At 44.1% G+C, this 25,202-nt stretch overlaps 2 protein-coding genes across 2 annotated transcripts in view; one reads left to right on the forward strand and one right to left on the reverse strand.

The window, feature by feature from the left end:
• The first annotated feature begins 3,491 nt into the window (after positions 1-3,491).
• Positions 3,492-20,030, forward strand: S1PR3 (sphingosine-1-phosphate receptor 3). The gene is made up of 2 exons (XM_035100262.2): positions 3,492-3,722; positions 14,630-20,030. Exon 2 carries the CDS (start codon positions 14,791-14,793, stop codon positions 15,907-15,909), a length of 1,119 nt encoding a protein of 372 aa, XP_034956153.1. The 5' UTR covers positions 3,492-3,722; positions 14,630-14,790; the 3' UTR covers positions 15,910-20,030.
• A 4,069-nt stretch (positions 20,031-24,099) lies between these two features.
• The window catches only part of SHC3 (SHC adaptor protein 3), a 52,405-nt gene continuing 51,302 nt past the window's right edge, over positions 24,100-25,202 (reverse strand). Inside the window, exon 12 of the mRNA XM_060280121.1 lies at positions 24,100-25,030. Within this exon, the coding sequence (XP_060136104.1) occupies positions 24,902-25,030 (129 nt within the window). The 3' untranslated portion in view covers positions 24,100-24,901. The remainder of the gene's footprint in view (positions 25,031-25,202) is intronic.

Raw genomic sequence — 25,202 nt, forward strand, 5'->3', positions numbered from 1 at the left:
ACTCCCATGATCCCTAGCTAGCAGGGCCAGTGGTCAGGGATGGTGGGAATTGTAGTCTCAAAACATCTGGAAGGACAAGGTTGAGGAAGCCTGGATTGGACTCTACAAAATGAGGATGAGAAGAAGAAGAAGAAGAAGAAGAAGAAGAAGAAGAAGAAGAAGAAGAAGAAGAAGAAGAAGAAGAAGAAGAAGAAGAAGAAGAAGAAGAAGAAGAAGAAGAAGAAGAAGAAGAAGAAGAGGAGTTTGGATTTGATATCCTGCTTATCACTACCAGAAGGAGTCTCAAAGCGGCTAACAATCTCCTTTTCCCTTCATCCCCCACAACAAACACTCTGTGAGGTGAGTGGGGCTGAGAGACTTCAGAGAAGTGTGACTAGCCCAAGGTCACCCAGCAGCTGCATATGGAAGAGCGGAGACACGAACCCGGTTCCCCAGATTACGAGTCTACCGCTCTTAACCACTACACCACTACACCACACTGGCTCCCTTCTAACTTCTCTTCTCATTATGAGGGAATAATGAGAAGAGAAGTTGGAAGGAGAAGTTCCAGGTTCAATTTCTGGCACTTTCAGTTTAAAAAGGAAGCAGGTATCAGAGGGTGGGAGAGACCCTCTGGGCCTGAGACTCTATTATCTAGAAGTTAAGATAGGCAATACTGAGCTATAGGACCTGCTACAAGACCAGTTCACGTTTCTGTGACATACTAAGCCAACGTTGCTTTTACATTAGATGGAGGTGCCACACAATCCTAATACTTTACTCGAGTTCAGTGCAGTTTATGAGCATCAGAAGATTCCTGTTGCATCAGGCCAAATGTCCAGCCTCATGATCTCACCATGGCCAGCCAAATGCCCATGGGAAAGCCAAAAGCAGAACAGGAGCACAATAGCACTTTCCCTTTCTCTGGTTGTGCCGTCCCAGAAACTGGTACTCAAGAAGCTACTTGCAACCTTCTCCCTAAATTTGTCTAATCCTCTTTTAAAGCCAGCCAAGTTGGTGGACATCACTGCCTCCTGTGGGAGCAGATTCCATCATGCCACACTATCTGCCGTGTGAAGAAGCAATTCCACCATGCATAATTTTACACAACCCTATCCGGTCTCCTAAAAAGCTTCTGATTGTGGCTACCTTTCCTCATAGAGGAGTTGCTCCAAACCTTGATCTTTCTGATTGCTCCCTTTTCAAACCTTCCCCAGGTCTACAATATCCTTTTCAGTACTCCAGATGTGGTGGCACCATAGAATTTCATAGCGATGTTATGATACCAGCAGTTTTATTTTCAATTCCTTTTCTGTGCCCCTGAAGGACCAGGTGCACAACCTGGGAGTCATTTTGGACTCACAGCTGTCCATGGAGGTACAGGTCAATTCTATGTCCAGGGCAGCTGTCTACCAGCTCCATCTGGTACGCAGGCTGAGACCCTACCTGCCTGCAGACTGTCTCACCAGAGTGGTCTAGTTATCTCTCGCTTGGACTACTGCAATGTATTCTACATGGGGCTACCTTTGAAGGTGACTTGGAAACTACAACTAATCCAGAATGCGGCTGCCAGACTGGTGACTGGGAGTAGGCACCAGGACCATATAATACCAGTCCTGAAAGACCTACATTGGCTCCCAGTACATTTCCGAGCACAATTCAAAGTGTTGGTGGGTGCTGACCTTTAAAGTCCTAAATGGCTTCGGCCAGTATACCTGAAGCAGCGTCTCCACCCCATCATTCATCCCGGACACTGAAGTCCAGCTCTGAGGGCCTTCTGGCGGTTTCCTCACTGTGAGAAGTGAGGTTACAGAGAACCAGGCAGAGGGCCTTCTCGGTAGTGGCGCCTGCCCTGTGGAACGTCCTCCCATCATATGTCAAGGAGATAAACAACTATCTGACTTTTAGAAGACATCTGAAGGCAGCCCTGTTTAGGGAAGTTTTTAATGTTTGATGTTTTATCACTTGATGATGGTGGCAGTGGGAGCCACCCAGAGCGGCTGGGGAAACTCAGCCAGATGGGTGCAGTATAAATAATAAGTTGTTGTTGTTGTTGTTGTTGTTGTTGTTGTTGTTGTTGTTGTTATTGTGCTGCTGCTGCTGCTGCTGCTAATGGTCCATGCCTTTATCAAGCTAGCCCCTATGACCTGTTCCTGTTCTCATTCCTGGGCAGTTCAGACCCCAGGAACATATCTGTGAAATTAAGGGTTCATCTGTACATTTGTTTGACCCATATTTTGATTGTGCTGCGTACCAGTTGCTTTCCCCATTCCCCCATCCACTGTCCGAGAGCTTCTCTGAAACTGTGCCTTGCAAAAACCTGATATTACCTGTCGAATCAGATCCTACCGTATCAGATGCATGGGAAATCCAAAGAGAGATTTTGCTTTGCTGCACTTCAGTTCAACGGCGCAAGATTGGATTTTGGGAAGGCACAGTCAGAGAGCAAAATGGAAAGCCCTTGGGCCTGGGGGAATTCACTGGTACACAATATGATCCAAATGCAACTCAAGGAAAAGTGTGGATGAACCCCAAGATTCTTTACCCAGCCATGCGTCTTGCCTTTGCCATTTTACCTGTTCACATCTTCGTGCAACTATCTATTATCTTCCACAAACCATGAATTTGACAAATTCATGAAGGAAAGGGCTACCGAAAGCTACTAACCAGGATGGCTAAGATCTGCCTCCACATATGGAGGCATCAATGCATCTGAATCTTCTTCTTCTTTGGAGAACACTCTTAGCCGATTAAGATTGTCTTCCATAAACACGGTTTTAACAGTGAGGCCAATTCTGGAGGCCAATTCTGGATCCACACGTCCTTCCACAGTGGGGACATAGGTTTCCGGGCGGGAGTTGATCCTGGATGTTTAACTAGATGGGCTATTGGGTTGATCCAGAGGGCTCTGTTCTGGTCTTCCTAGAATCCTCTCTCCTAGTTAGTGCTTGCCAGCTCCGACCCCAAAAGGATTGCTCAGTCAGTGGAGCATGAGACTCTTAATCCCAGTGTTGTGGGTTCAAGCCCCACTTTCGGTGAAAAATTCCTGCATTGCAGGGGGCTGACTAGATGACTCTCTCTGGTGCCTACAGTTCTATAATTCCCTGGTTAAGTGTGCATGGGATTGCTGCCTGAGCTGGGAGAGCCTCGCAGGTAGAAACTTTTCCTTTTTGCACCCAGCCCCGCTAACTTGCAAGGGGGGCTCCCTTCCCAGTCCATGCGCCTCGGGTCCGACAGTCTTCTGGAACTGCTACGGATGGGAAACAAGAGAGTCGAGCGAGAGCGACGGGGGTGAGACAGGCGAGCAGGGGGTGAGCGAGATGCGATCCTGGGAGGCGCGTTGGAGGAAGGGAGGCTGGCCGGAGAAAGAATGTAGACGGAGCGCAGCAGGGAGCAGAAAGGGCCGAGATGGAGTGTGTGAAACAGGACATGGAGCGGGGGCGACCTCGGGAGGGAGGAGCCCGAGGAGGGGGCGGGCGGGCGGGCGACGGCGGCAGCAACAGCAGCAGCAGCTTCAGCATCTCCTCGCAGGCTCTCGGGGAAGTTGGCCACGCTTGCACGGGACGGCGGGGTCTCCAACAGCGCAGCGCCCGCGGGATCAACTGGATCCACGCTCTTGCCAACAGCCGAGAAGGGGGAAAGGGGGCGATCGGCCGGAAAGAGCGCCGGACTCCGGTACTATATAAGGCGCTCCGAACGTCCCAGGATGAGGCGCGCCGGGCAGGGAGCCGCGTCCGAGCGAGGTGAGCGGACTGGAGGCGCGCGGGATGGAACGCCGGGAGGCTCCGCGAAGTTTGGGGTGCTGTTTACACGGCAGTGGTCTGTAATCCGAATTCGTGTGACCCGCTTGGGGATGAAACGCCAGGGGACTCTCTGCTGACGCTTGGGGTGCCGTTTACATGTCAGTGTTCTGTCTTCCGAATTAGTGCTTACCGGTTTGGGATAGGGATTTTTTTGGGGGGGGGAATCGTGAGTCCTAGGGGTCTGGAGCGGGGCGATGGCCAGCTCAGCATTGCCCTCCTGCGATGTGACAAGGACTGACCATCCTTTCCCCGCAGAGTGCTTTTTATTGCCATTTGCCTCAGGAGTCTGTAAAAGTTTGCAGCGCTTCCCGGGGGGGGGGGATGCCTCTGGATTCCCACCATCGTCAACTGCTGGGAGACTTAACTGGTGGCGGTGGGGCGGTGGTGATAGTTATAATAATAAACTACAAAGGGAGAGAAAGCAGGGGCCTCATCTAAAACTTTCCTCACTCGCTTTCTGCTGCTTCTGTCCAGTTTGTTCATTTGACTTGTAGAAGTTGAGTTGCATGCGCGCGCGCGCGTCTCTTTGGCTGCAAAGCTGTTTGTCTTGGAAGTTGGAAGACATCGCCACTGAAAGCAATGGGGATGGTGACTGATGGATCTCCAAATTACTTGAGATGCTGAAGAATCGCGCTGTTAAAAAGGATGAGGGAAGCCCAACGAGGCTTGCCCAGAGCTTTTATGTGTTGGAATGCCGAACCACAAGGAGAAGCAAAAGTAGCACCCAGTTTAGTTGTATGTTTAGTTAGGTAGTTGGGGGGATATCTGCTTCTCTCCTCCCTGCCATCCTGGAGCCTTTTGTGGCAGGAGGGGGCCTGTGGGGAGGGGGCACGAAGAAGGTGGAAATTGTTGGATAATCTGATTAAAGAGTAAGAATTGAATTTAAGAGTAAGAAACCCGCTATGATTAATATTAGGAAATTATGAAAGCCAGGAAGAAGGGATCTGAGGAAGTCACTAAAACAATGTTTAACAAAGTAAGAGATTGGAAAATGAGATATTTTAACTGTTTGTTTGGTTTTTTCCTTTTTGTGTTTTATCTCCCCCCCCCTTCTTTTTCCTTTTTCTAGAATTTAATGGGATTATATATAAATAGTTGGGGGGGACTCCAACCTGTATCTCTCCTTGTCATCCTAGGGCCTCTTGGTGGCAGGGGGAGGCTCTGGGGGAAGGGAGGGGGGTGAGGACAAACCCATCTATAAAATGGACTACATTTGACTCTCATCGTCCACGGGATTTCCTTGTGGCAGAAGGTGTCTGGTGGGGGGAGGGAGAGAATGTAGATGGATATGTTCTGTATGTCCTTGTTTTTTGTGTTATTATATAAAACCAATAAAAATTAATTTTTTAAAAAAAGTAGCACCCAGTTTGGTAGAGCATGAGACTCTAAATTTCAGGGTTGTGGATTTGAGCCCCATGTTGGGCAAAAGATTCCTGCATTGAAGGGAGGTTGACTAGATGACCCATGTGGTCCCTTTTAACTCTATGATTCTATGATTATTATTCGTTCCTAAAGGGTGTGCTGGATTTACATAGAAGCTAAACAAGCTATAGCTTAGGGCCCTCACTATTAATATACTTCTTAATTGTATTTCAGTTCAACAATTACTTTTATAAAATACATACAATGTTACCTCTGGATGCAAACGGGATCCGTTCCAGAGCCCCGTCCACAACCTGAGCAGTGCACAACCTGAAGCGCCGAATCTGTGCATGCTCACAGCGCAATTCGGCACTTCTGCACATGCGTGTGGCATCATTTGGCGCTTCTGCGCATGTGCAAATTGCCGAACCCGGAAGTAACCCGTTCCTGTACTTCCAGGTTCAGTGCGTTTGTATCCCGTGATGTACGTAACCCACAGTGAACGTAACCAGAGGTATAACTGTATTTTGTTATGTGCAAATGGCTTTGGATACCTATTAGGTCCATAAATTACCATATAACATATTTTCCACACAAGAAACAGCAACAATTTGTTGTTGACAAAGGACAGCTGGACATATGAAGGGCCCCCATTACCTTCAGTAGCTTAGGGCCTCATCAAACCTAAATCCAGCCCTGTTCATGGGTCATCACTATGGGTGCTGAGGTGTGCCCTCTGCCTTTGAGCTCTTTGCTCTCCTACTTTCAAGGCTTGCTGTGTTCTGGGAGAGGCGGGTCTGGAATGCTCTCTAAAGACACTGAGTCCGTCAGCTGTCTCTCTTCTTTTTCTTCTTTTTCTTTTTCTTCTTTTTCTTTTTCTTCTTCTTCTTCCTCCTCCTCCTCCTCCTCCTCCTCCTCCTCCTCCTCCTCCTCAAGGCAGCAGGAAAGGTTACAGCACCTCCTCTCTCCCCTTTTGCCCATAATCTTAAGTCCTTTTCTTCCTTTCTTGTCACAAGATAGATTCAATCACTAGAAGATCAAGGATGTTTCCTGTTCAATGAGTTGGGGAGTAGTTCTAGTTCATATTTGGTACCAGCATTTTTTTGGGGGGGGGTGTCTATTCCTACATATTTGTACTCCATAGCATAGAATGCATCTCTGGCCTTTTTCTTTCTTTCAATACAGGCAACGACCCATTTATGCACATCCAATTGATGTGTGACTGCAACCGCACATGTCACAGCAACCTGGAAATGGCTGGAAATGCGGTTGGAACAGGGGGCAGAACAGGGCAGAACAGGCTTATGCGTGCTCCACCAACATGTGTGGAGGTCAGGGATGTAGCTTCTCCACAGATTGGTCATTTCCTGTACAGTGGTGCCTTGGTTCTCAAACTTAATCCATTCCAGAAGTCTGTTCCCAAACCAAAGCGTTCCAAAACCAAGGTGCACTTTCCCATAGAAAGTAATGCAAAATAGATTAATCCATTCCAGACTTTTATAAACAACCCATAAAACAGCAATCTAATATGAATTTTACTATCTAACGAGACCATTGATCCATAAAATGAAAGCAATAAACAGTGTACTGCAGTCAGTCAATCAATCAATCAGTAGCTGAACTGGGTTCCACACTGTTGTTGTTGTTTAGTCGTTTAGTTGTGTCCGACCCTTCGTGACCCCATGGACCATAGCACGCCAGGCACTCCTGTCTTGCACTGCCTCCCGCAGTTTGGTCAAACTCATGTTTGTAGCTTTGAGAACACTGTCCAACCATCTTGTCCTCTGTCGTCCCCTTCTCCTAGTGCCCTCAATCTTTCCCAACATCAGGGTCTTTTCCAAGGATTCTTCTCTTCTCATGAGGTGGCCAAAGTATTGGAGCCTCAGCTTCACGATCTGTCATTCCAGGGAGCACTCAGGGCTGATTTCCTTAAGAATGGATAGGTTTGATCTTCTTGCAGTCCATGGGACTCTCAAGAGTCTCCTCCAGCACCATAATTCAAAAGCATCAATTCTTCGGCGATCAGCCTTCTTTATGGTCCAGCTCTCACTTCCATACATCACTACTGGGAAAACCATAGCTTTAACTATACGAACCTTTGTCGGCAAGGTGATGTCTCTGCTTTTTAAGATGCTGTCTAGGTTTGTCATTGCTTTTCTCCCAAGAAGCAGGCGTCTTTTAATTTCGTGACTGCTGTCACCATCTGCAGTGATCAAGGAGCCCAAGAAAGTAAAATCTCTCACTGCCTCCATTTCTTCCCCTTCTATTTGCCAGGAGGTGATGGGACCAGTGGCCATGATCTTGGTTTTTTTGATGTTGAGCTTCAGACTGGGTTCCACACAGTCACGCACAAAAGAGCCGCAAAAACAAAAATGCAAAATAAATAGCAAAAACAGGCAGACCTCAGCTTAACACTCAAATTGGAAGTGTGGCACTCAAATAGGAAGCATAACACTCAAAACAGAAATGTTGTGCTCAAAACAGAAGTGTGGCATTCAAATTGGAATCGTAACACTCAAAACGGAGCATGTTTGGCTTTCAAAAAAAGTTTGCAAACCAGAACACTTACTTCCAGGTTTACAGTGTTTGGGTTCCAAGTTGTTTGAGTACCAAGGCGTTTGAGAACCAAGATACCACTGTACTAAAATTCTAACTCAGAGAGCTGATCAGTTCTCTGTGAAATCCAAAATTTGAATAGGGTCTCTCCAAATGAGAGGAATAAACCTCTATTGGAACACTCTCCAAGAAACTGAGAGGCAAAGTGGATAACTGCGGTGTTTGCGCCTTTGCTATCAACAGAGAACTGGCCAGCTTGCTTTCTGACTACCTACCCAGTGTGCCTCTGGGGGCCTTCAGACTGTCTGAATTTTGTGGCAGGGATTCAAGTGCATACTGGAACTTTCCGTTTGTGTATTTTAAAGTGGATTAAAGGGCTCTGTCGCCTGAGCGCAACAATCCTCCCCCCACTCCACCCCCACAAAAAAAGCCCCAGACTTTTTGAGGTTTAGAAAGTGATGGAGAAATGCATTGAAAAGTGTAGGATGAACAAGTAAGTAGCCAGGAAGACATGCAAGGAGCCTGCAAGCAAAGCACGGTGAATGCAGGATGGATGTCCGTTGTCATATAACCGTTCCGCAAACAGATCAGAACGGATGCTCCCCAGGAACTGGGTACAATCTAGCATCCATGTAAGCTTTATGCAACAAATCAAAATGAATGCTCAATGAGCTGAGTATCTGGAAGGGGCTTGAGTCTTCAATGGAAATGCTTTACTTTGATGCGTATTGCAGTGGATTCCTGCCGGCTAGAGGAGTTGCCTTGGCAACAGCAGTGAACCACTTCCTTGCCACAAACACTGTCTATTCATTATTTTGGTTTACCACACAGTTCTATCTAGACTCACCAGCAGGTGCCCGAAAGCTAACAGATAAGTGTACTGTACTCTACTGTGGGTTAAACCACTGAGCCTAGGGCTTGCCGATCAGAAGGTCAGGGGTTCGAATCCCTGCAACGGGGTGAGCTCCCATTGCTCGGTCCCAGCTCCTGCCATTCGGGACATGGGTGGTGCTGTGGTCTAAACCACTGAGCCTCTTAGGCTTGCCGATCGGAAGGTCAGCGGTTCGAATCCCCCGCGACGGGGTGAGCTCCCATTGCTCGGTCCCAGCTCCTGCCAACCTAGCAGTTCAAAAGCATGTCAAGTGCAAGTAGATAAATAGGTACCACCCCAGCAGGAAGGTAAACGGCATTTCCGTGCGCTGCTCTGGTTCGCCAGAAGCGGCTTAGTCATGCTGGCCACATGACCCAGAAGCTGTCTGTGGACAAACACCGGCTCCCTCAGCCATTAAAGCGGGATGAGCACCACAACCCCAGAGTTGGCCGTGACTGGAACTAACAGTCAGGGGTACCTTTACCTTTACCTTTACTCTACTGAGACTGCCCAAAATTCAGTTCTGGAGTATTACAGTTGGTGCTGTGTGCTAGTGATGTTTGTCCTCTTTCTAGATTCACTGGAAATCCTCAAGACACCGAATGGTGTTGTGTTTTGGTCTAACTGGACCATGGCCATGTGAGGAATTAAAGTCTTCCAAACATCAGTAGCCATTTTATTTTATTTTATTAGCTACTATGGCTCAGCTTTATTCACCACCAATTCCCTTTCTTTCTCTTGCTAAGGGGCTCGTTCCTGGGACATTTCTTTTCAACATAAGCTCAAGGTTTTTTCTTTTCAATGTCATTTTTATCATCAGTCTGTTATCTTATGTGCCATGGTAAAAATTCCCAGGCTCCTATAAATCAGATAGCTTTAAAGGTAGGGTTGTTGCTATCAGTTCCCGGGATTTTAGATTTATCTCTCGACACAACAAGAGCTAGAAGGCAATTCGAGAAATAAGAATGACTTCAGGCTGTAAGATAAAGGTTTGCCTGCACTTTGATGGACTTCTAAGAAGGTCTGGCTAAACAGTTGTGGACCTCAGAACTTTTCTAGATTAATCCACTGAGAGCTTTATGACCATAAGATACAACTGTCATGCTTTGTTCTGAAAAGACCTTTGGATGTCTAGGTCACTGCAACCATCAGGGTGAGACCAGCATTAGGTAAAATGAAGCCATCACCTCTAGGAGCTGATTCTGAGGACATATCTGTTTTGTTTGTTTGTTTGTATTTTCATAAAATATATACACCACTTGTTTGTTAAAAAAACACAACCCACACCTCCAAAATAGCTTACATTTAAAGTACCCTTTTATCACTTTAAACAGTCGTGGCTTCCCCCCAAAGAATCCTGGGATCTGTAGTTTGTAAATGGCACTGAAAGTTGTTAGAGGAGACCCCTGTTCCCCTCACAAAACTACAACTCCCAGAGTTCCCAGGGAAGAGAGATTTATTGCTAAGCCACTCTGAGAATTGTAGATCTGTGAGGGGAACAGGGGTCTCTAAACAAAATCTAAGCACCTTTTTGAAAACTACAATTCGCATAATTCTTCATGGGAAGCCATGACTGAGTATCATGAAAGGGAAACTAATTGTTAGCCACTTGATTTATTCCCTTGTTGTTATTTTTTTTACTGCAAGGGACAGTGATTTTTCTGTCACAGGTGCTAAAATAGCCTTGGATAATATCTAACTTGACTTTGGGGTCCGGACTTGTGGCTCCCTCTCAGGGCTGTTCCTAGCAGCCTTGGGAACTGGCCAGTGATTAGAAAGAAGCCTGAGGAGAATGAAAAGGAAGCACTTATGACTTACATTACCTTGGCTAATACCACAACTAAAATCAGCTGATTTTAATTGTGAGAGTTATATTCTGGAACGATTGGCAAAACCACATTTCATAGAAGCCAAGACAAATAGCGGTCATCTTAAAAGATGCATGCCTTTTCTAAGAAATGGCATTTTGTGAGCTACAGTTCTCCAGATTTCATTTGCAGTCACAAAGCTATGCAGAGCGGACACACACAGAGCATAAATTTATAGCCAAAGCCAAGTCCTGTCCTAGACATTAATGCCACGGATGGGAACTTGACAGACTATACGCAATAACTCACCACTGAAGAACTCTTACATAAAATATATACGATGTTTGCTTTTTCACTTTAGATGTGCTTGCTTTTCTCTGGTCTGAAGATTGTCATTTATGGATCTGCTTCTGCTTATGGCCACCCACACACAAAAAAGAGGAAAGCTGAAATAACGTCCCGTTTGTCTTTTATTTGTTTAAGTTTCTGTGATGCTATGTGGAGTATTATAGCATCAGAGAGATGTGAGACTTGCTCCTGTTGTGTTCAACTGACAAAGAACCAGTTTCTCAATGGGACTGTATAATTTAGCATGACTCTGGCGAATGGTCATTCTGCCATGGGACTGCACAGTTAATATTTTCACATGAGTAACTTTTATTATTTATTCCATTTTTATCTCACTTTTCCTTCTAAGTGCTCTTGGTTTGCATCAGCTGTGTGTGGGGAGGGCAAATAACGGGGTGGATCAAGGTGATTCATGGATCTTTCCCTCATTCTGAGTCAAAGTGTGATGTTAATAACCTCCTCCCCAAGTTGGACAAGGGTCCTGCAATGCCTTGTGTCACTGCATTTTGTACCTTACAGCTCTATATTTTCCCACATCTATGTGTTTCTATAGGGCAATGAGCTCTCCAAAATATTGCCTGATTTATTTGTTTGTTTATTAAAGTACTGCAGTGGAGGCTTCTGTTAAACATTAAAAGCTTCATTTAAGATTTTTTTATTTAAAAAATCCTACTTTAAGAAAACAAAAAAATCCAGAGCTCTTCAGGACTCCACAGGCAATACTGTGCCCATCATCCTCTCGTAAGGCTTATTGGAAGCCTTTGTCACAGGACAGGCATGAAAACCAGAAAGAAAGGCTGCAAAAATTTTAAAAACATACAAGCAAGATGTACGTTGTGGGTGTGACTCAAGAGACAATCCCCTGCTCCCCCTCCCCCCGGATATTCCTTCTTCCACAAAAAGCCCTTGGACCTACAGTATGTCTACAATTTGTCAGTCTCCGGAGGAGTACCTGTGCCTTAAAATTTCACCCACTTTGGCCAAATAAGGGAAATGACTTCATAGGGTGGCTGTGGAGATAAAATGAGGATTGGAGAAATTATGTACATGAGAGATGCCCACAGATCTCAAGATTCACCCTGTATCTATACATCATAAGTAGGTTAGGCTGAGAGACACAGTCTCACAGTCATCCAGTGAGCTTTGGGGATCTTCCTCATCTGACCCCAACCCTTTGTTCACTACATCACATTAAATCTCCGTTGCTTATTCATTCTTGAGCCACTGCATCATTTTTTTGGCAGAGCAACAAGGAAGGTGGCAAATATTCTCCTCAACAAAATAGTAGACCAGTTGACAGAAGCATTATTGTTGGTGGTACAGTCATACCTTGGTTTAAGTATGCTTCGGTTTGAGTACTTTCAGTTTAAGTACTCCGCGGACCTGTCTGGAACGGATTAATCCACTTTCCATTACTTTCAATGGGAAAGTTCGCTTCAGGTTAAGTACGCTTCAGGTTAAGTACAGACTTCCGGAACCAATTGTGTACTTAAACCGAGGTACCACTGTATATGTAGCAATTCTTATATTACTGTGATTTTAGAAAGGATCCTTTACATCTAATATTTCTGCAGTGTGCGCCCAATGGGTGTTGATTAAAATGGATGTTGATTGTTAAAATGGTATGGGAGTGCTTCAAATGTACATTGTGGTTGTGACTCAAGAGACAATCCCTTGCTTCCCTCCCCCATAAGGGATTTTCCTTTTCTAAGATGAAAAGGTTTGATCAGTGATCACATAGCATTCCCTTGTTGCCGGATTCCAACTCCCATCAGCCCCTGCCAGCATGGCCAATGGTCAGGAATTATGGGAGCTGTAGCCCAGTGACATATGGAGGGCCACAGGGTCCCCACTCCGGTTTAAAGGCTTGCAAGTTAACTAAACATGCACAGCTGGTCAGTGTGAGATCGGTACCCACCGAATTGTAGTCATGGGAACGGATGCTAATTCCATGGACAGAAATGCCTGTGATTTGCCCTGCCTGTCCGGTTGCCAGTCTTTAAACATTACAGGAATGCCATGAGAAATATGCCTTCCTTTTGGGTTCCAGGAAAGTTGAAAGGGCACCTTAATGTGACAAACAGAGTTCGGAAGAATGAGAAGTTTGGTTCTTGATAGCTTGGCCACAAGGGGACAGATTTAACTTCTATATAAGCAAGTGGCTTTATTCCCCACCCTCAGCCCCTGTAAGGAAAGGACTGTGCTCTGTTGTGAGGGCAGCTACAGTTGAAATAAGACATGCCTCTGGCACTGTTACTATGGCCAGAAACTCCATGGATGGAAGAGGAAGGAGTGCCGTACTCCCATCTCTGAAGCCAACTTCAAGGTTGCAGCAATACCAAGGATGAGCAATACATTTCCGAGGCATACCTTACCCCAGACAAAATACCAGATTCAGCACAGGAGGTGGGAAGGATGAACGGATGCAATGCACGCCACTAACTCTTTCCCTGCTCCCATTCTGAATGCAGCTTCCGAATTGGAATAGACAAGCATTCCTTACATACCCTTCATGGCCCAGAGGCCACGTTTGGTTTTAGGGAACAGACTGAAAGGACAGATTTGAGAAATAATTCATGAAGATATTTATAGGCAATGCTGGTTTGAATTTATATGGTTTGTAATCTGTTGGGAGCCGCCCAGAGTGGCTGGGGAAACCCAGCCAGATGGGCAGGGTATACAAAATATAGTAGTAGTAGTAGTAGTAGTAGTACCGTAGTAGTATCATTATCATCATTATCATTGTCGTTGTTGTTGTTGTTGTTGTTGTTGTTATACCACCGACACATCAAGTGATTATAAACTGTGTCAAAAGAAATTTTCCTTTAGATGTTATAATATATTATTGAATACAAATCTTTTTACTTGTAATTTAGCCGCTTTGCTTCCGTTTTTTCCTCTAGAGAGAAAGGACAGGGCTTTTGTGAAGGCAGAGGAAATAATTGCACATTGCATTCATTAGCTTAGGTTTTACGAAAGAAGATTGAGTTTGAATCCAATTCTGCATTTTGGAAAATAGCCCACCCTGTTGTTGTTTTATTGATGCAGGATTGTGCCCAACAAAGTTGTCCCATTAGTGCAAAGTCTTCTGCCGGTGCAACAAGACTTCCTCTACTTCTCTGTCTCTGAGGGACCTTCCTATCACATCTCCACTTCCTGATCTATTCTGGAGGTTGGGGAAACTCCAGAACAGATTTTTGGGGGGGAGGGCAAGGGGAGAGAGAGGAAGTCCCATTGTACAGGCAGAAGTCCTTGCACTAATGAGATGACTTCATTGGATGCAACCCATGGCTTTTCTTGCACTATTTTCTTTTGTGCTGTTGACATTTTATCATTTGCTAACCTGCCGCCTTGGCATTTCTTTGGAATGAGAGGCGGCGTACAAATAATATAAATAAATAGACACCCTCCCTCGTTTTGTTTAAATGTACTTTGAAGAGATTTGGAAAGTGAAATTATTGGTCTATTTAAGGTAAGACTTTGTTGTTGCTTGTGATGAAGCTAGGGACAAAGGCTGTGGGGCTGCCACCAAAACAGGAGCCCATTCTCTTCCATGAAGAAAAACATTTGTCCAGATCACTACATTGTGTGTGTCTCCCCTTTCCTGTTGCACATAATTTGCTAATGACGATGATTTGAAAATATGGTGAAGTTGGGGGAGCAACTCAGTGATCTTACCTGTTACTAAATTTGGAGGGTGGAGATAGAGAAAAAACTTGGCAGAAGATTGTAGCTCCATGAATCTGGGAGCTTCTAGATCTGCCCTGCTGATCTCATTAGCTAAACATCTGCAAGAGCTCACATATCTGTTCTCTATTGCATTTTATCAGAAAATATGAGCTTGCTGTTTTTAATATGAAGTCAGGTAATTTAACATGTTGTCATTTGTTGCTGTTTTAAAGGTTTTGGTGGCAGCACGGCAGGCTTCTGACATGCGACCAGTACAGAAGCTGACCTTTTCTGGAGACGTCTTCTAAGAGGTGTGATGCGGGCTCCCCCTTGTGGGAATTAATTGGATCGAAACTTCCCTGATTTGAAAAGCGGGTCAGTCCAAAGCTGAGCCATGGAAATGGTGAGCACACAACCTTCTGTTCAAGAATTTGAAGGGATGGACCCTCTGATACGCCGCCATTACAACTTCACGGGGAAGCTCTTCCGAGGAAAAGAAAAAAGCCTGACGACCATTATCCTTCTAATTGTCTGCAGCTTCATCATCCTGGAGAACTTGATGGTGCTGATCGCCATCTGGAAGAACAACAAGTTTCACAACCGCATGTATTTTTTCATTGGCAACCTGGCCCTCTGTGATCTGCTGGCTGGGATAGTTTACAAAGTAAACATCTTGATGTCGGGAAACAAGACCATGAGCTTGTCTGCCCAGATTTGGTTTATCCGAGAAGGCAGCATGTTTGTGGCCCTGGGGGCTTCCACATTCAGCTTATTAGCGATCGCCATCGAGAGGCATTTGACAATGATCAAAATGAGGCCGTACGATGCCAATAAGAAGTACAGGGTCTTTTTGCTCATTGGAACTTGCTGGCTTATCTCAGTTTCCCTGGGCGCCTTGCCAATCCTTGGCTGGAATTGTGTTGCGGACTTAGCTGACTGTTCCACCATTTTGCCGCTCTATTCCAAAAGGTATGTGGCCTTTTGCATCACCATCTTCATAGCAATCTTGGTGGCCATTGTCCTCCTCTACGCCCGGATCTACATCTTGGTGAAGTCCAGCAGCCGCAACGTCACCAACCACAACAATTCGGAGAGGTCCATGGCTTTGCTCCGGACAGTCGTGATTGTGGTCGGGGTTTTCATCGCTTGCTGGTTGCCGCTGTTTATCTTGTTGCTGGTCGACGTGGCCTGCAAAGTGAAAGAATGCCCCATTTTGTACGAAGTGCACGGGTTCATTGCCTTGGCGGTCCTCAATTCAGCCATGAACCCCGTCATCTACACCCTGGCAAGCAAAGAAATGCGGCGGGCTTTCTTCCGCCTCGTCTGCGGCTGCTTGGTGAAGACCAGCGCCACCACGTCGCTGCCTGTCCAGCCCACCCCAGATCAGAGTCGCAGCAAGTCCAGCAGCAGCAATGCACAGAAACCGAAGGACGAACACCCACAGACTAACGGCTCGCCAGGTTTAGCGGAAAAGAACGAATCGTCATTTCATAATGGGAATTGCTGCAAATGAAGTCCGTCAACTCTGCAGGCCAAGGATTCTTTAACTGACTTTTTAAAAGAGCCAAATGGAAGCCTTTTGGTGGGGTTTCATGCACTTAAATCACAGGGAGAGACACTCCTCGTCAATGGCATAATATCAAGTGCCTTTTTTTTTAGCCCAGGCAGTTTTGGACTGGGTTTTAGTTCTGTGAGGGATGGACCCAGGAAGGCACTTCACTGCCTCTCCAAATCCTGTCAGTATCAAGAAAATTGGACATGATACAAAATGTATATGCATTAGGGAATCAATGCAGAAACCATGGTGGGTTATTTAAAACCAATAAATGAAACCCAATCTGCACACACATCCCAATAATATGCAAGTCGAGAAAATCTGGAGGTGCTGTGTACGTTTTTTATTGCCATCTGTTCCGTGCCTTTTGGGCCCGGCTGCTGCCTCACTTCCTTAGCCCCTTCCTTCAAGCAGCCTACCTTCTTGACCTCTATACAGAACACAATGCCTAGGAACTGTGGGAGACTTTCGCTTTCTCCACCCAAGTGGGATGGTTTGGCAACTGACCTCCTCCCCAGGAGTTAACAGTATTTATAGATATTCCGTGATATCACCGTTGCTCAGCCAGTAGTGCTGGGGAAGGGGGGAGAATCACATGGGCAAATGCAGCCAATGCTAGCCTATTGTGTGTGTGTGTATATCAGTCGGTTCACAGGAAACGTTAACATTCACCAAGCACTGCACACCCTCTGCAGGAATGTGTATCCGCTATATGCTGAAATTTAAAGTTATGAGAGAGATTGTTTACCTCCTCAGTGCTGCATTATTTTCCAACTTTTGCGTCTTGTTGTTATGTTAATGGATTCACACTACAAGTATTATTTGACGTGGCAGCAAATGCTTAGGTCTGATCGCTGTGCCACAAGCCATAAACTACCATATTATGAAGGCAAGGAACTCACACTGACATGAACAGATAGATGGATACTCCAGAACAAATGTTTAGGGTTGAGCTGGCAGCCTAATTATCTTTTTATTTATGCCAGTTGTGTGGCAAAAGTTTACATTATCTGATATTATCACCATGGTTTCCTGTGTAATATACCAGATCTTACAAGTACTGTGGGCAGGTATGTTCCAATAGTGGTGTTTTGTTTTGTTTTGTTTTGTTTTGTTTTGTTTTGTTTTGTTTTGTTTTGTTTTGTTTTGTTTTGTTTTGTTTTGTTTTGTTTTGTTTTTAAACTTCACCAACAAAATTTTGGAGGAGAGAAGTTGGATGCTACACGAACCCAGTATTCTGTCTGTAATTATCAATGCAAACATCCTGCGAGAATAGCTAAATGTGAAGGCTGGGACTAGAAGCCATTTTGGTTTTGTTCTAGGACTTTAAGAAAAATGTAATATTGGTTCATTCTCCTTGAATCTCTTTTTTATTTAATGTAGTTTAGTGCCCAACTGAAATATGTGTCTTGGCGTTTTATGCATAGCATGTATATAGATGTATATTTAATCAATTTTTGTTCTTTGAAAGATATATTTTTTAAAAAATGAAGGCCCAGCCTGTGTTATGGAAAGCCCAAACACAGAAAATTAGGAAGATCTAATGGATTGGTATGGTCTTCTCAATGTTATTTTGTACAAAACTACACATTTCCAGAAAACTATCCAGAGCTTTACAAAAATCACAAATTGCAGTTTAATGCTCAGACTTGAGTCAATTGCATGACTGGTGGATGTTTTTTATTCATCTAGCTCTAGAATTAATATTCTGTCATCTGGACTCGCTGACCACCAATATATTTTCCCCCTGATGGCTTATGCTGGAAGAAAGCGAGCAGAGAATAAATAGGATTCACCTTGCACTAGGCGCGGACTAAAGGAAGAAATTGGTCGTGGGGGGTGCATGTACCACGGGAAATAAAGTTAGCACGAGTGGAAGAAACAGTCAAAAGTGGTCCATGAGAACATCATACATGGTCCCAGGTACTCTGAGATTTTCAGCCAGCTTCTGCTTCTTTCACAGCAACAGGACTAATTTTGAACTGAACCATCCTCCTCAGCATCTGAAAAATTCATAAACCTCAAGCTGTGAAATTACTGTTTACAAGAGGCATTTAAAAGGGGGAGGGCATGCTATTTCGACCAGGGGTAGCCAATGGGGTACCACCCTAAAATTTTGGGATACAGCTCACATCAATCCCAGCCAGCATGACCAGTGGACAGACATCATAGTTGTAGTACAAAGCATGTAAAAGGCACCACATTGGCAAAGCCAAGAATTAAACATAAAATTATGATAGACATAAATGAAAGAGGAGGCTTTGCCATGCCTGATTTGCAAATGTATTATGAGGCAGCCTGCTTGCGCTGGTTAAAAGAATGGATTACACTGGATAATGCAGACATCCTGGACTTAGAAGGCCATGATTTAAAATTTGGCTGGCATGCATGTCTTTGGTATGGGAAGGCAAAAATCCATAAAAATTTTATGAACCATATTCTAAGGAAGAATTTGTATAGAGTTTGGGAGAAATATAAAAATCTGCTGGAAAGGAAAACACCTTTATGGCTATCTCTTATTGAGGCTATTACAATCAAGAAAGTTAATATGGATAGACAATGGTCAACTTTTACAGGGAATTGCTGCATTTCACAGACAGGAAACTTAAACTGAAATCAATGGAAAGTGTAAGAAGCCATGCTACGGACTGGCTACAATATCATCAGTTACATGAAATGTTTAAAATAGATGGGGGAAATGGTTTTTTGGAGCAGCTCACAATTTGAAAAAGAACTTATACAAAACAAAGAAAAACTTTTATCTAAAATGTATAATTTGTTATTAGATTGGAAAACAAAAGATGAGCTTGTGAAAGGCACCACAATGGCTATTCCTGTTTTAAACATTTCCTACTGCAGCTTCATTGAAAACCTGTGTCTAAGGGCAAAATCTTAAGCACATTTAAATAGAAATAATAGATGGGAATGACTTGCACAGAATGCCACCAAATCATTTTATCCCTCTGATAATGTAATGCCCATAGCAGAACCGCTCCTAGTTGGTATGAATATTTGTTATTTCAAGTGTAAAGTATTGTAAACATGTATATTAACTTTTCGATCTCTGTGCAAAATACAAAAGAGTATGCTGAAACTGTGAATGCCAAACAGTATAAAGGAACATATCAAATAATAAAAACTGCTGTAAGCAGCAAAGAGACATAGTCTTTAAGATGATCCTGGTTAAACAGCAAGGTTACGGACAAGGATGCTTAACCTGTAAATACAAATCAAGTCACGGATATATCCCCAGGTGCTCTGAAGAATTTCCTAAAGTTTTTATATATTAAATGTATTGTGTTGCGTTGTATGACATAATAATAAAGTAAAAGAAGATGTCCCTCGTTGAAGCATGTGGAATAACAGAATCACAAATCAGTGAATGATAACTTAGTGATTAAAGGCATATATCAGGTACAATAGGAAAATGCAAAATAATACAGAGGTATGTCTTGACGAAATAAGCAACCAAAGTATTGTTGTTCTCTATTCTCTTATTGTGTGGCATGCCACTTTAAATTTAAGAGGGATTGCCTGGCTATTTTTCTTGGCTTGCTTGGGATTCATTCTCCTGCAGTGAACAACTATCTCTGCTGCTTCGTTGTACTAGTAAAAAAAAACACTTGGGATGGGATCATACTAACCATTGCATGACTGACTGCAGCCCTAATAGATTGTTCTATATACCTATCTAGAAATACTGGGGATTGAACCTGGGACCTGCTGCATGCAAAGCTACAGCTCTTCACCAGTTTTACTACCGCAGGACTCTACCACCTAATACCATCTTCGTTCTGCTACATGGCTAGATGCAGACCTGTATTTCTCTGTAAATGTGATCAATAGGATTGGTTCGCATGTCTTCTAGATGGGCAATGCAGTGGTAAAAATGCCCCAAAGTGATAACGTCACGTGCTCTCATGATGTATTCTTTGATACTATCCACAATTAAAGATAAGCAATATGGTGCCTTCTAGATATGGTTGACTGCAGCTCCCATAATCCCAGGCCACAAGTCATGTTGATGGGAGTTTGAGTCCAACAACAGCTGGAGGTCACCCCATTGGTCACCGCTCTTGCTGTAGTAGTCTTTGAGTATCAGGGTGGCTCTAGACATGGGGGGGGGGGCGGGAACGCTATATATACAGTGGTACCTCGGTTTATGAACTTAATCTGTTCCAGAAGTCCGTTCTTAAACCAAAACCGTTCTTAAACCGAGGCACGCTTTCCCTAATGAGGCCCCCCGCCGCCAGTGCCCTTCCACCGTTCGGATTCCGTTCTTAGACCTGAAGGAGAGTCTCCACCCCCATCGTTTAGCCCGGACCCTGAGGTCCAGCTCCAAGAGCCTTCTGGCGGTTCCCTCACTGCGAGAAGCGAGGTGGCGCCCGCCCTGTGGAACTCCCTCCCACCAGATGTCAAAGGAAAAAACAACTACCAGAGTTTAAGGAGACTAAACAGGGAAGCTTTTAATATCTGAAGGACTATTGTATTTTAATATTTTGTTGGAAGCCCCCAAGAAACCCAGTCAGATGGGCGGGGTATAAATAAATAAATTATTATTATTATTATTATTATTATTATTATTATTATAAAAATGGGGGGAGACAGGGGTCATTTAAACCATAATGAAAGGGGGGGAAACACAGCAGTCATGGCTTGACATTTTGAAATATTGGAAAAGGAGCAAGAGGCCATCTGAGGAGGCCCTCTGCCCAAACCATCAGGCTGCGTAACCCACAGTGTGCCGCAATGATCAGCTGTGCTGTGGAAAGAGATTCAGAGAGCAAATGGCTCTGAATCGTTTCTGCAAGTCAAGCCAAGCCACGTTTGCTGCAATGGAAGGCAGGAAATGAACAAAACTTCAGGGTCAACAGACTTTCTAACCTGGGAAGGCGGATCCTTTCCCAACTTTAAATGCAGCATGTGAATCATAGCAGGAACAGTTCATATCGTACACCACCATGCGGATACCCTCTCTGGGCTCTGCTGGCTGGGGCTGATAGGATTTACAGTCCAACATACTGTAACTAGAGGGCAACAAGTTGGCAAAGGTTGAACTATTTTGCACCTATTTTTTTGCTGCCCATGAAATATTTGCTGAATGTGCAATCCAAGAGCTTAAGTGCCAGAAAAGTGCAGAAGAAATTCCAGTATCCCTATACTCTTTAAATCCAGGCGTACCTTTATGATTGAACCCAAATCTTAGTGGCACAAAACCTTCTTGAGCAGGAGACCTATTAACCCAATATTCATTTACCAATATTAAATTTAGTGAACAATATACCTCACCCAGTCCTTTTGAAAATCCTGCTGAGAAAGCAATGGAAAGGAAAGGAAAAGTTCAGCATTGTTTGGAAGACTTTTGAGGACCTTTTGATCCCTATTTTATCACCATTTAGGGGGAACAATGATAGTTTAATGCATATATTACACATCTTGGATCTGTTGTGCCAAACCTCATTTGCATTTTACTTTCCTTTTTATGAGGATATTTGATTCCAGCAAAATATTGTGTGACTGACAATTTACATATTCAGTGGCAATGGCTATTTTGATCCCCACTTCAGTGCCATTGATCTCGATTAGACGACAGCAATGAAACTGAGCTGTCTGTTTATGTGTACATTCTTGGAATGGAATCTGCTCCCACCAAAATGTGTGAGTTTTGCCACTTGAGTTAAAGCAAAATGTGAGAATTGAAACCTCCCTATGTATGGAAAACACCACTTACACATAATTACACCCACAAAACATTTTCCTCTCTTTAAATTTCCTTATGAATATATGGAATTTTGCTTGTTAGAAATTACTGTACGATGCAATAAGCATTTATGAATTCTCATGACTTAACAGCACAGCATGCAGATGAGTGCAAGGCAGAGAATATAATTCCATGGAGATGAGAAAGGGAAACTGGAACCAGACTGCTAGCGTATATTCCTCTATTTCTTTATGGGATGTTTTCCATTCATCCCATGCTTTCATATTTTGATCTTCTAATTTCTATTGCAGCTAAACTTCAGAAAACATATGACAGTCCAAAGGTCCTGGAAGCTTTGAGCTCCATTGTGACTAGGAAGTAATAATCCGCTTTTTCTTTTTAAAGTGAAGTCTGGTTATTTTTCTCAAGTGCTCGGTACCCAGGATCAAAAGCAGATTCTCCCATTATTATTATTTTACTTTGCATTTCAGCATTAAAACTCAGTTATTTAACAACAATAGCTGTAACTTGTGCAAAGGTGCACAAAGCAACATTGGGAAGCTGTCTCTGGCTAGGTCAGACCATTAGCCCATCTTCCTCAGTATTGTCTACAGACTCTACACTGACTGCCAGTGTCTCTCCAGAGTTCCAGACTGGGAACAATACCCAGCCCTTTCTGGAGATGCCAGAGATTGAACCTGGAACTTTACGCATGCAAAACAGATAATAGATCACAGAATTGCGGAGTCGGAAGGGACCGTGTGGTCCAATGCTCTGTTACTTAACCTTTCCTGTACGCAACCACTGAACAATGATGGGAGGAGATAGTACTTTGCACTGACTGCCACCACCACAGTGGCCAGAGTAGGGGATGTGGTGTGCTCACTTTACACACAGTGGACGTGGGTGGCGCTGTGGTCTAAACCACTGAGCCTCTTGGGCTTGCCAATTGGAAGGTTGGTGGTTTGAATCCCCATGACGGGGTGAGCTCCCATTGCTCTGTCCCAGCTCCTGCCAACCTAGCAGTTTGAAAGCACACCAGTGCAAGTAGATAAAGAGGTAGTGCTGTGGCAGGAAGGGAAACTGTGTTTCCGTGCGCTCGTTTCCGTCACAGTGTCCCATTGTGCCAGAAGCTACTGTAAGGTCCATAATGAGACATCCGCCAGCTTCTAATCACAGATACCAGCAGCCTTCAAGCAAGCAAACTTGCCTTATTATTGCTCCCTAGCATCCCACTGCCAGAGGATTGCCTCCTTCCATTCACCAGTTTGCCTCCTCCAAGCAGGAGAAACCTGGGCAGTGCTGAATGTCACATCCATTGCCAGGTGTGTCCTGCTGGAAATAAAAAGGGCTCTCCGCTTGGCCTGCCTTTATATCCGCTCAGTTGTCAAGTGCTTTTGTGACATCACAAGAAACCCACAGCCAATGGCAACATCTGGGGAGGCATCATCTTCATTGCTTTGAGCCTCACAATGGCAGGTGCACCTATCAGTGATTGTGTGATTGTTTATTTGGGACATGGGTGGTGCTGTGGTCCAAACCACTGAGCCTCTTGGGCTTGCTGATCAGCGGTTTGAATCCCCACGACAAGGTGAGCTCCTGTTGCTCTGTCCCAGTTCCTGCCAACCTAGCAGTTTGAAAGCACACAACCGCAAGTAAATAAATAGATAAATGGCAGGTAAATGGTGTTTCCGTGCGCTCTTGTTTCTGTCACGGTGTTCTGTTGTGCCAGAATCAGTTTAGTCCTGCTGGCCACATGACCCAGAAAGCTGTCTGCGGACAAACGCCAGCTCCCTCAGCCTGAAAAGCGAGATGAGCGCCGCAACCCCATAGTTGCCACCTTTCTGTTGCAACAAATGCTTACAAGACTACCACCAGGACAGGACTATTGTTTATCCCAACACCTGCCGTTCTGGTGTAGATGCTGCCTCTGTGCATGGATATTTCATTGAATTATCATAACTTATAGCCATTGATAGAGCATGTCTTCTATTGTGTTTATTTGCTTAAGCCATCATATCTGGAGGCTGCCCCCCCCCCAAAAAAAAACCTTGTGGAAATGTATCTCAGGATTTATGAATCAAAAGATAAGACATTTATCAATTTTTGCCCTTCTGCTTAATATTTGATTCAGATGGGGACACATTTGGGATCAACTGGCTGTTACCTCTGATCAGTTGCCAGTGACGACTGTGGGACTGTGGCCAGTATGTTTAAAAATCACACACATGTAAATGTTCCTGGCATCCTCTTAGCATTATATTCTCTGCTACAAGAGCAAGTTACATGTAGAATAATCTTAAAACCGAACACTGTTTTTAATAAATCAAAGGTGTATCTTGAGGTATATTGTTAGAAAAAATCAATGCATATACCTCATACACAGAGAGATCACACCTACTCAAAGCCAAAACAAGTTACAAACAATTTGGAATAGCATTTATATAAGAATTTAAGTGGGACATCAGAAAGAGGGGAAAAAACGCTTTTGAACTTAAGAGACAATGAATTATGTTTTCAAAAGTTGCTTCAAGCTAACTTTTCCTGTTGAAATATTAGCTCATTGATTCATGTTACATCACTCGCTATTTAATCATTGGATCTTGTCTGTTTTCTCTCTGTTATTGTGCTTATTTTTATCATAAAACTACCCTTGAGATTTCCAGTATCAATTTTCTCAGGGAAACAAGACCGGATGTAAGTATTGTTTAATCTAGACCAGGCATCCCCAAACTTCGGCCCTCCAGATTTTTGGACTACAATTCCCATCTTCCCCGACCACTGGTCCTGTTAGCTAGGGATCATGGGAGTTGTAGGCCAAAACATCTGGAGGGCCGCAGTTTGGAGATGCCTGATCTAGACAATCACTCATTTCTTGTATCTTCAGCTAAAATGCTTTTTCTTTTCTTTTTTGGCCCATTATCTTCAGCAGACTGACTTCAAAAATATAAATATCTACCGTATTTCTATAGAATGTGTGTGTATGTACACGGTCAATATTCATATTAAGGAATCAGGAACACTTCGATTACATGTTTTGAAGAAAACCCATCCACCTGCTATTTTTGCCATTCTTTACCGACTCTGAAAAGCCACAAGAATGTTCTTCGTCTTGGCATTTCTTTAACTTACAGAAAACATTAACGGGTGATATTCTTTTTCTACGGACAAAAGTTTGCAGTTCCTTTCTGACTGTGGCTTCTGAGAGACACAGCTACATATCTTGCCATGGGGTGGGGAGGGGTGGAGTCACTGTTTTTTCTCTGCCGGCTGGTGGAGACAGAGTTCACTCCCGGAAGAAACAATCGGCAAATTGTTCTCCAGGTGGTGGTTGATGAGGTGGCTGATGCTGTCAAATATGCGGTCCTTTGTACGAACCTGGAAAACAGAGGATGCAAAGAGAAAGTTTGCATATGTTCCACAGAAATGGCGCAACAAAAAACCCGGCCATCAACATGTATAAATCTTTGTTATTAGAAAAGCAATTTGATATTACGGGTACTGAGGGAGGATTGGAATAAAGAATTAGAGATCTCAGTTTCGACCACAC

This window comes from Zootoca vivipara, chromosome 11, assembly GCF_963506605.1.
Source record: "Zootoca vivipara chromosome 11, rZooViv1.1, whole genome shotgun sequence".
Classification (NCBI taxonomy): domain Eukaryota; kingdom Metazoa; phylum Chordata; class Lepidosauria; order Squamata; family Lacertidae; genus Zootoca; species Zootoca vivipara.

Bases quoted from the DNA above. Each gene is read 5' to 3' on its own strand.
- S1PR3 (XM_035100262.2), top strand. From the start codon at position 14,791: ATGGAAATGGTGAGCACACAACCTTCTGTTCAAGAATTTGAAGGGATG.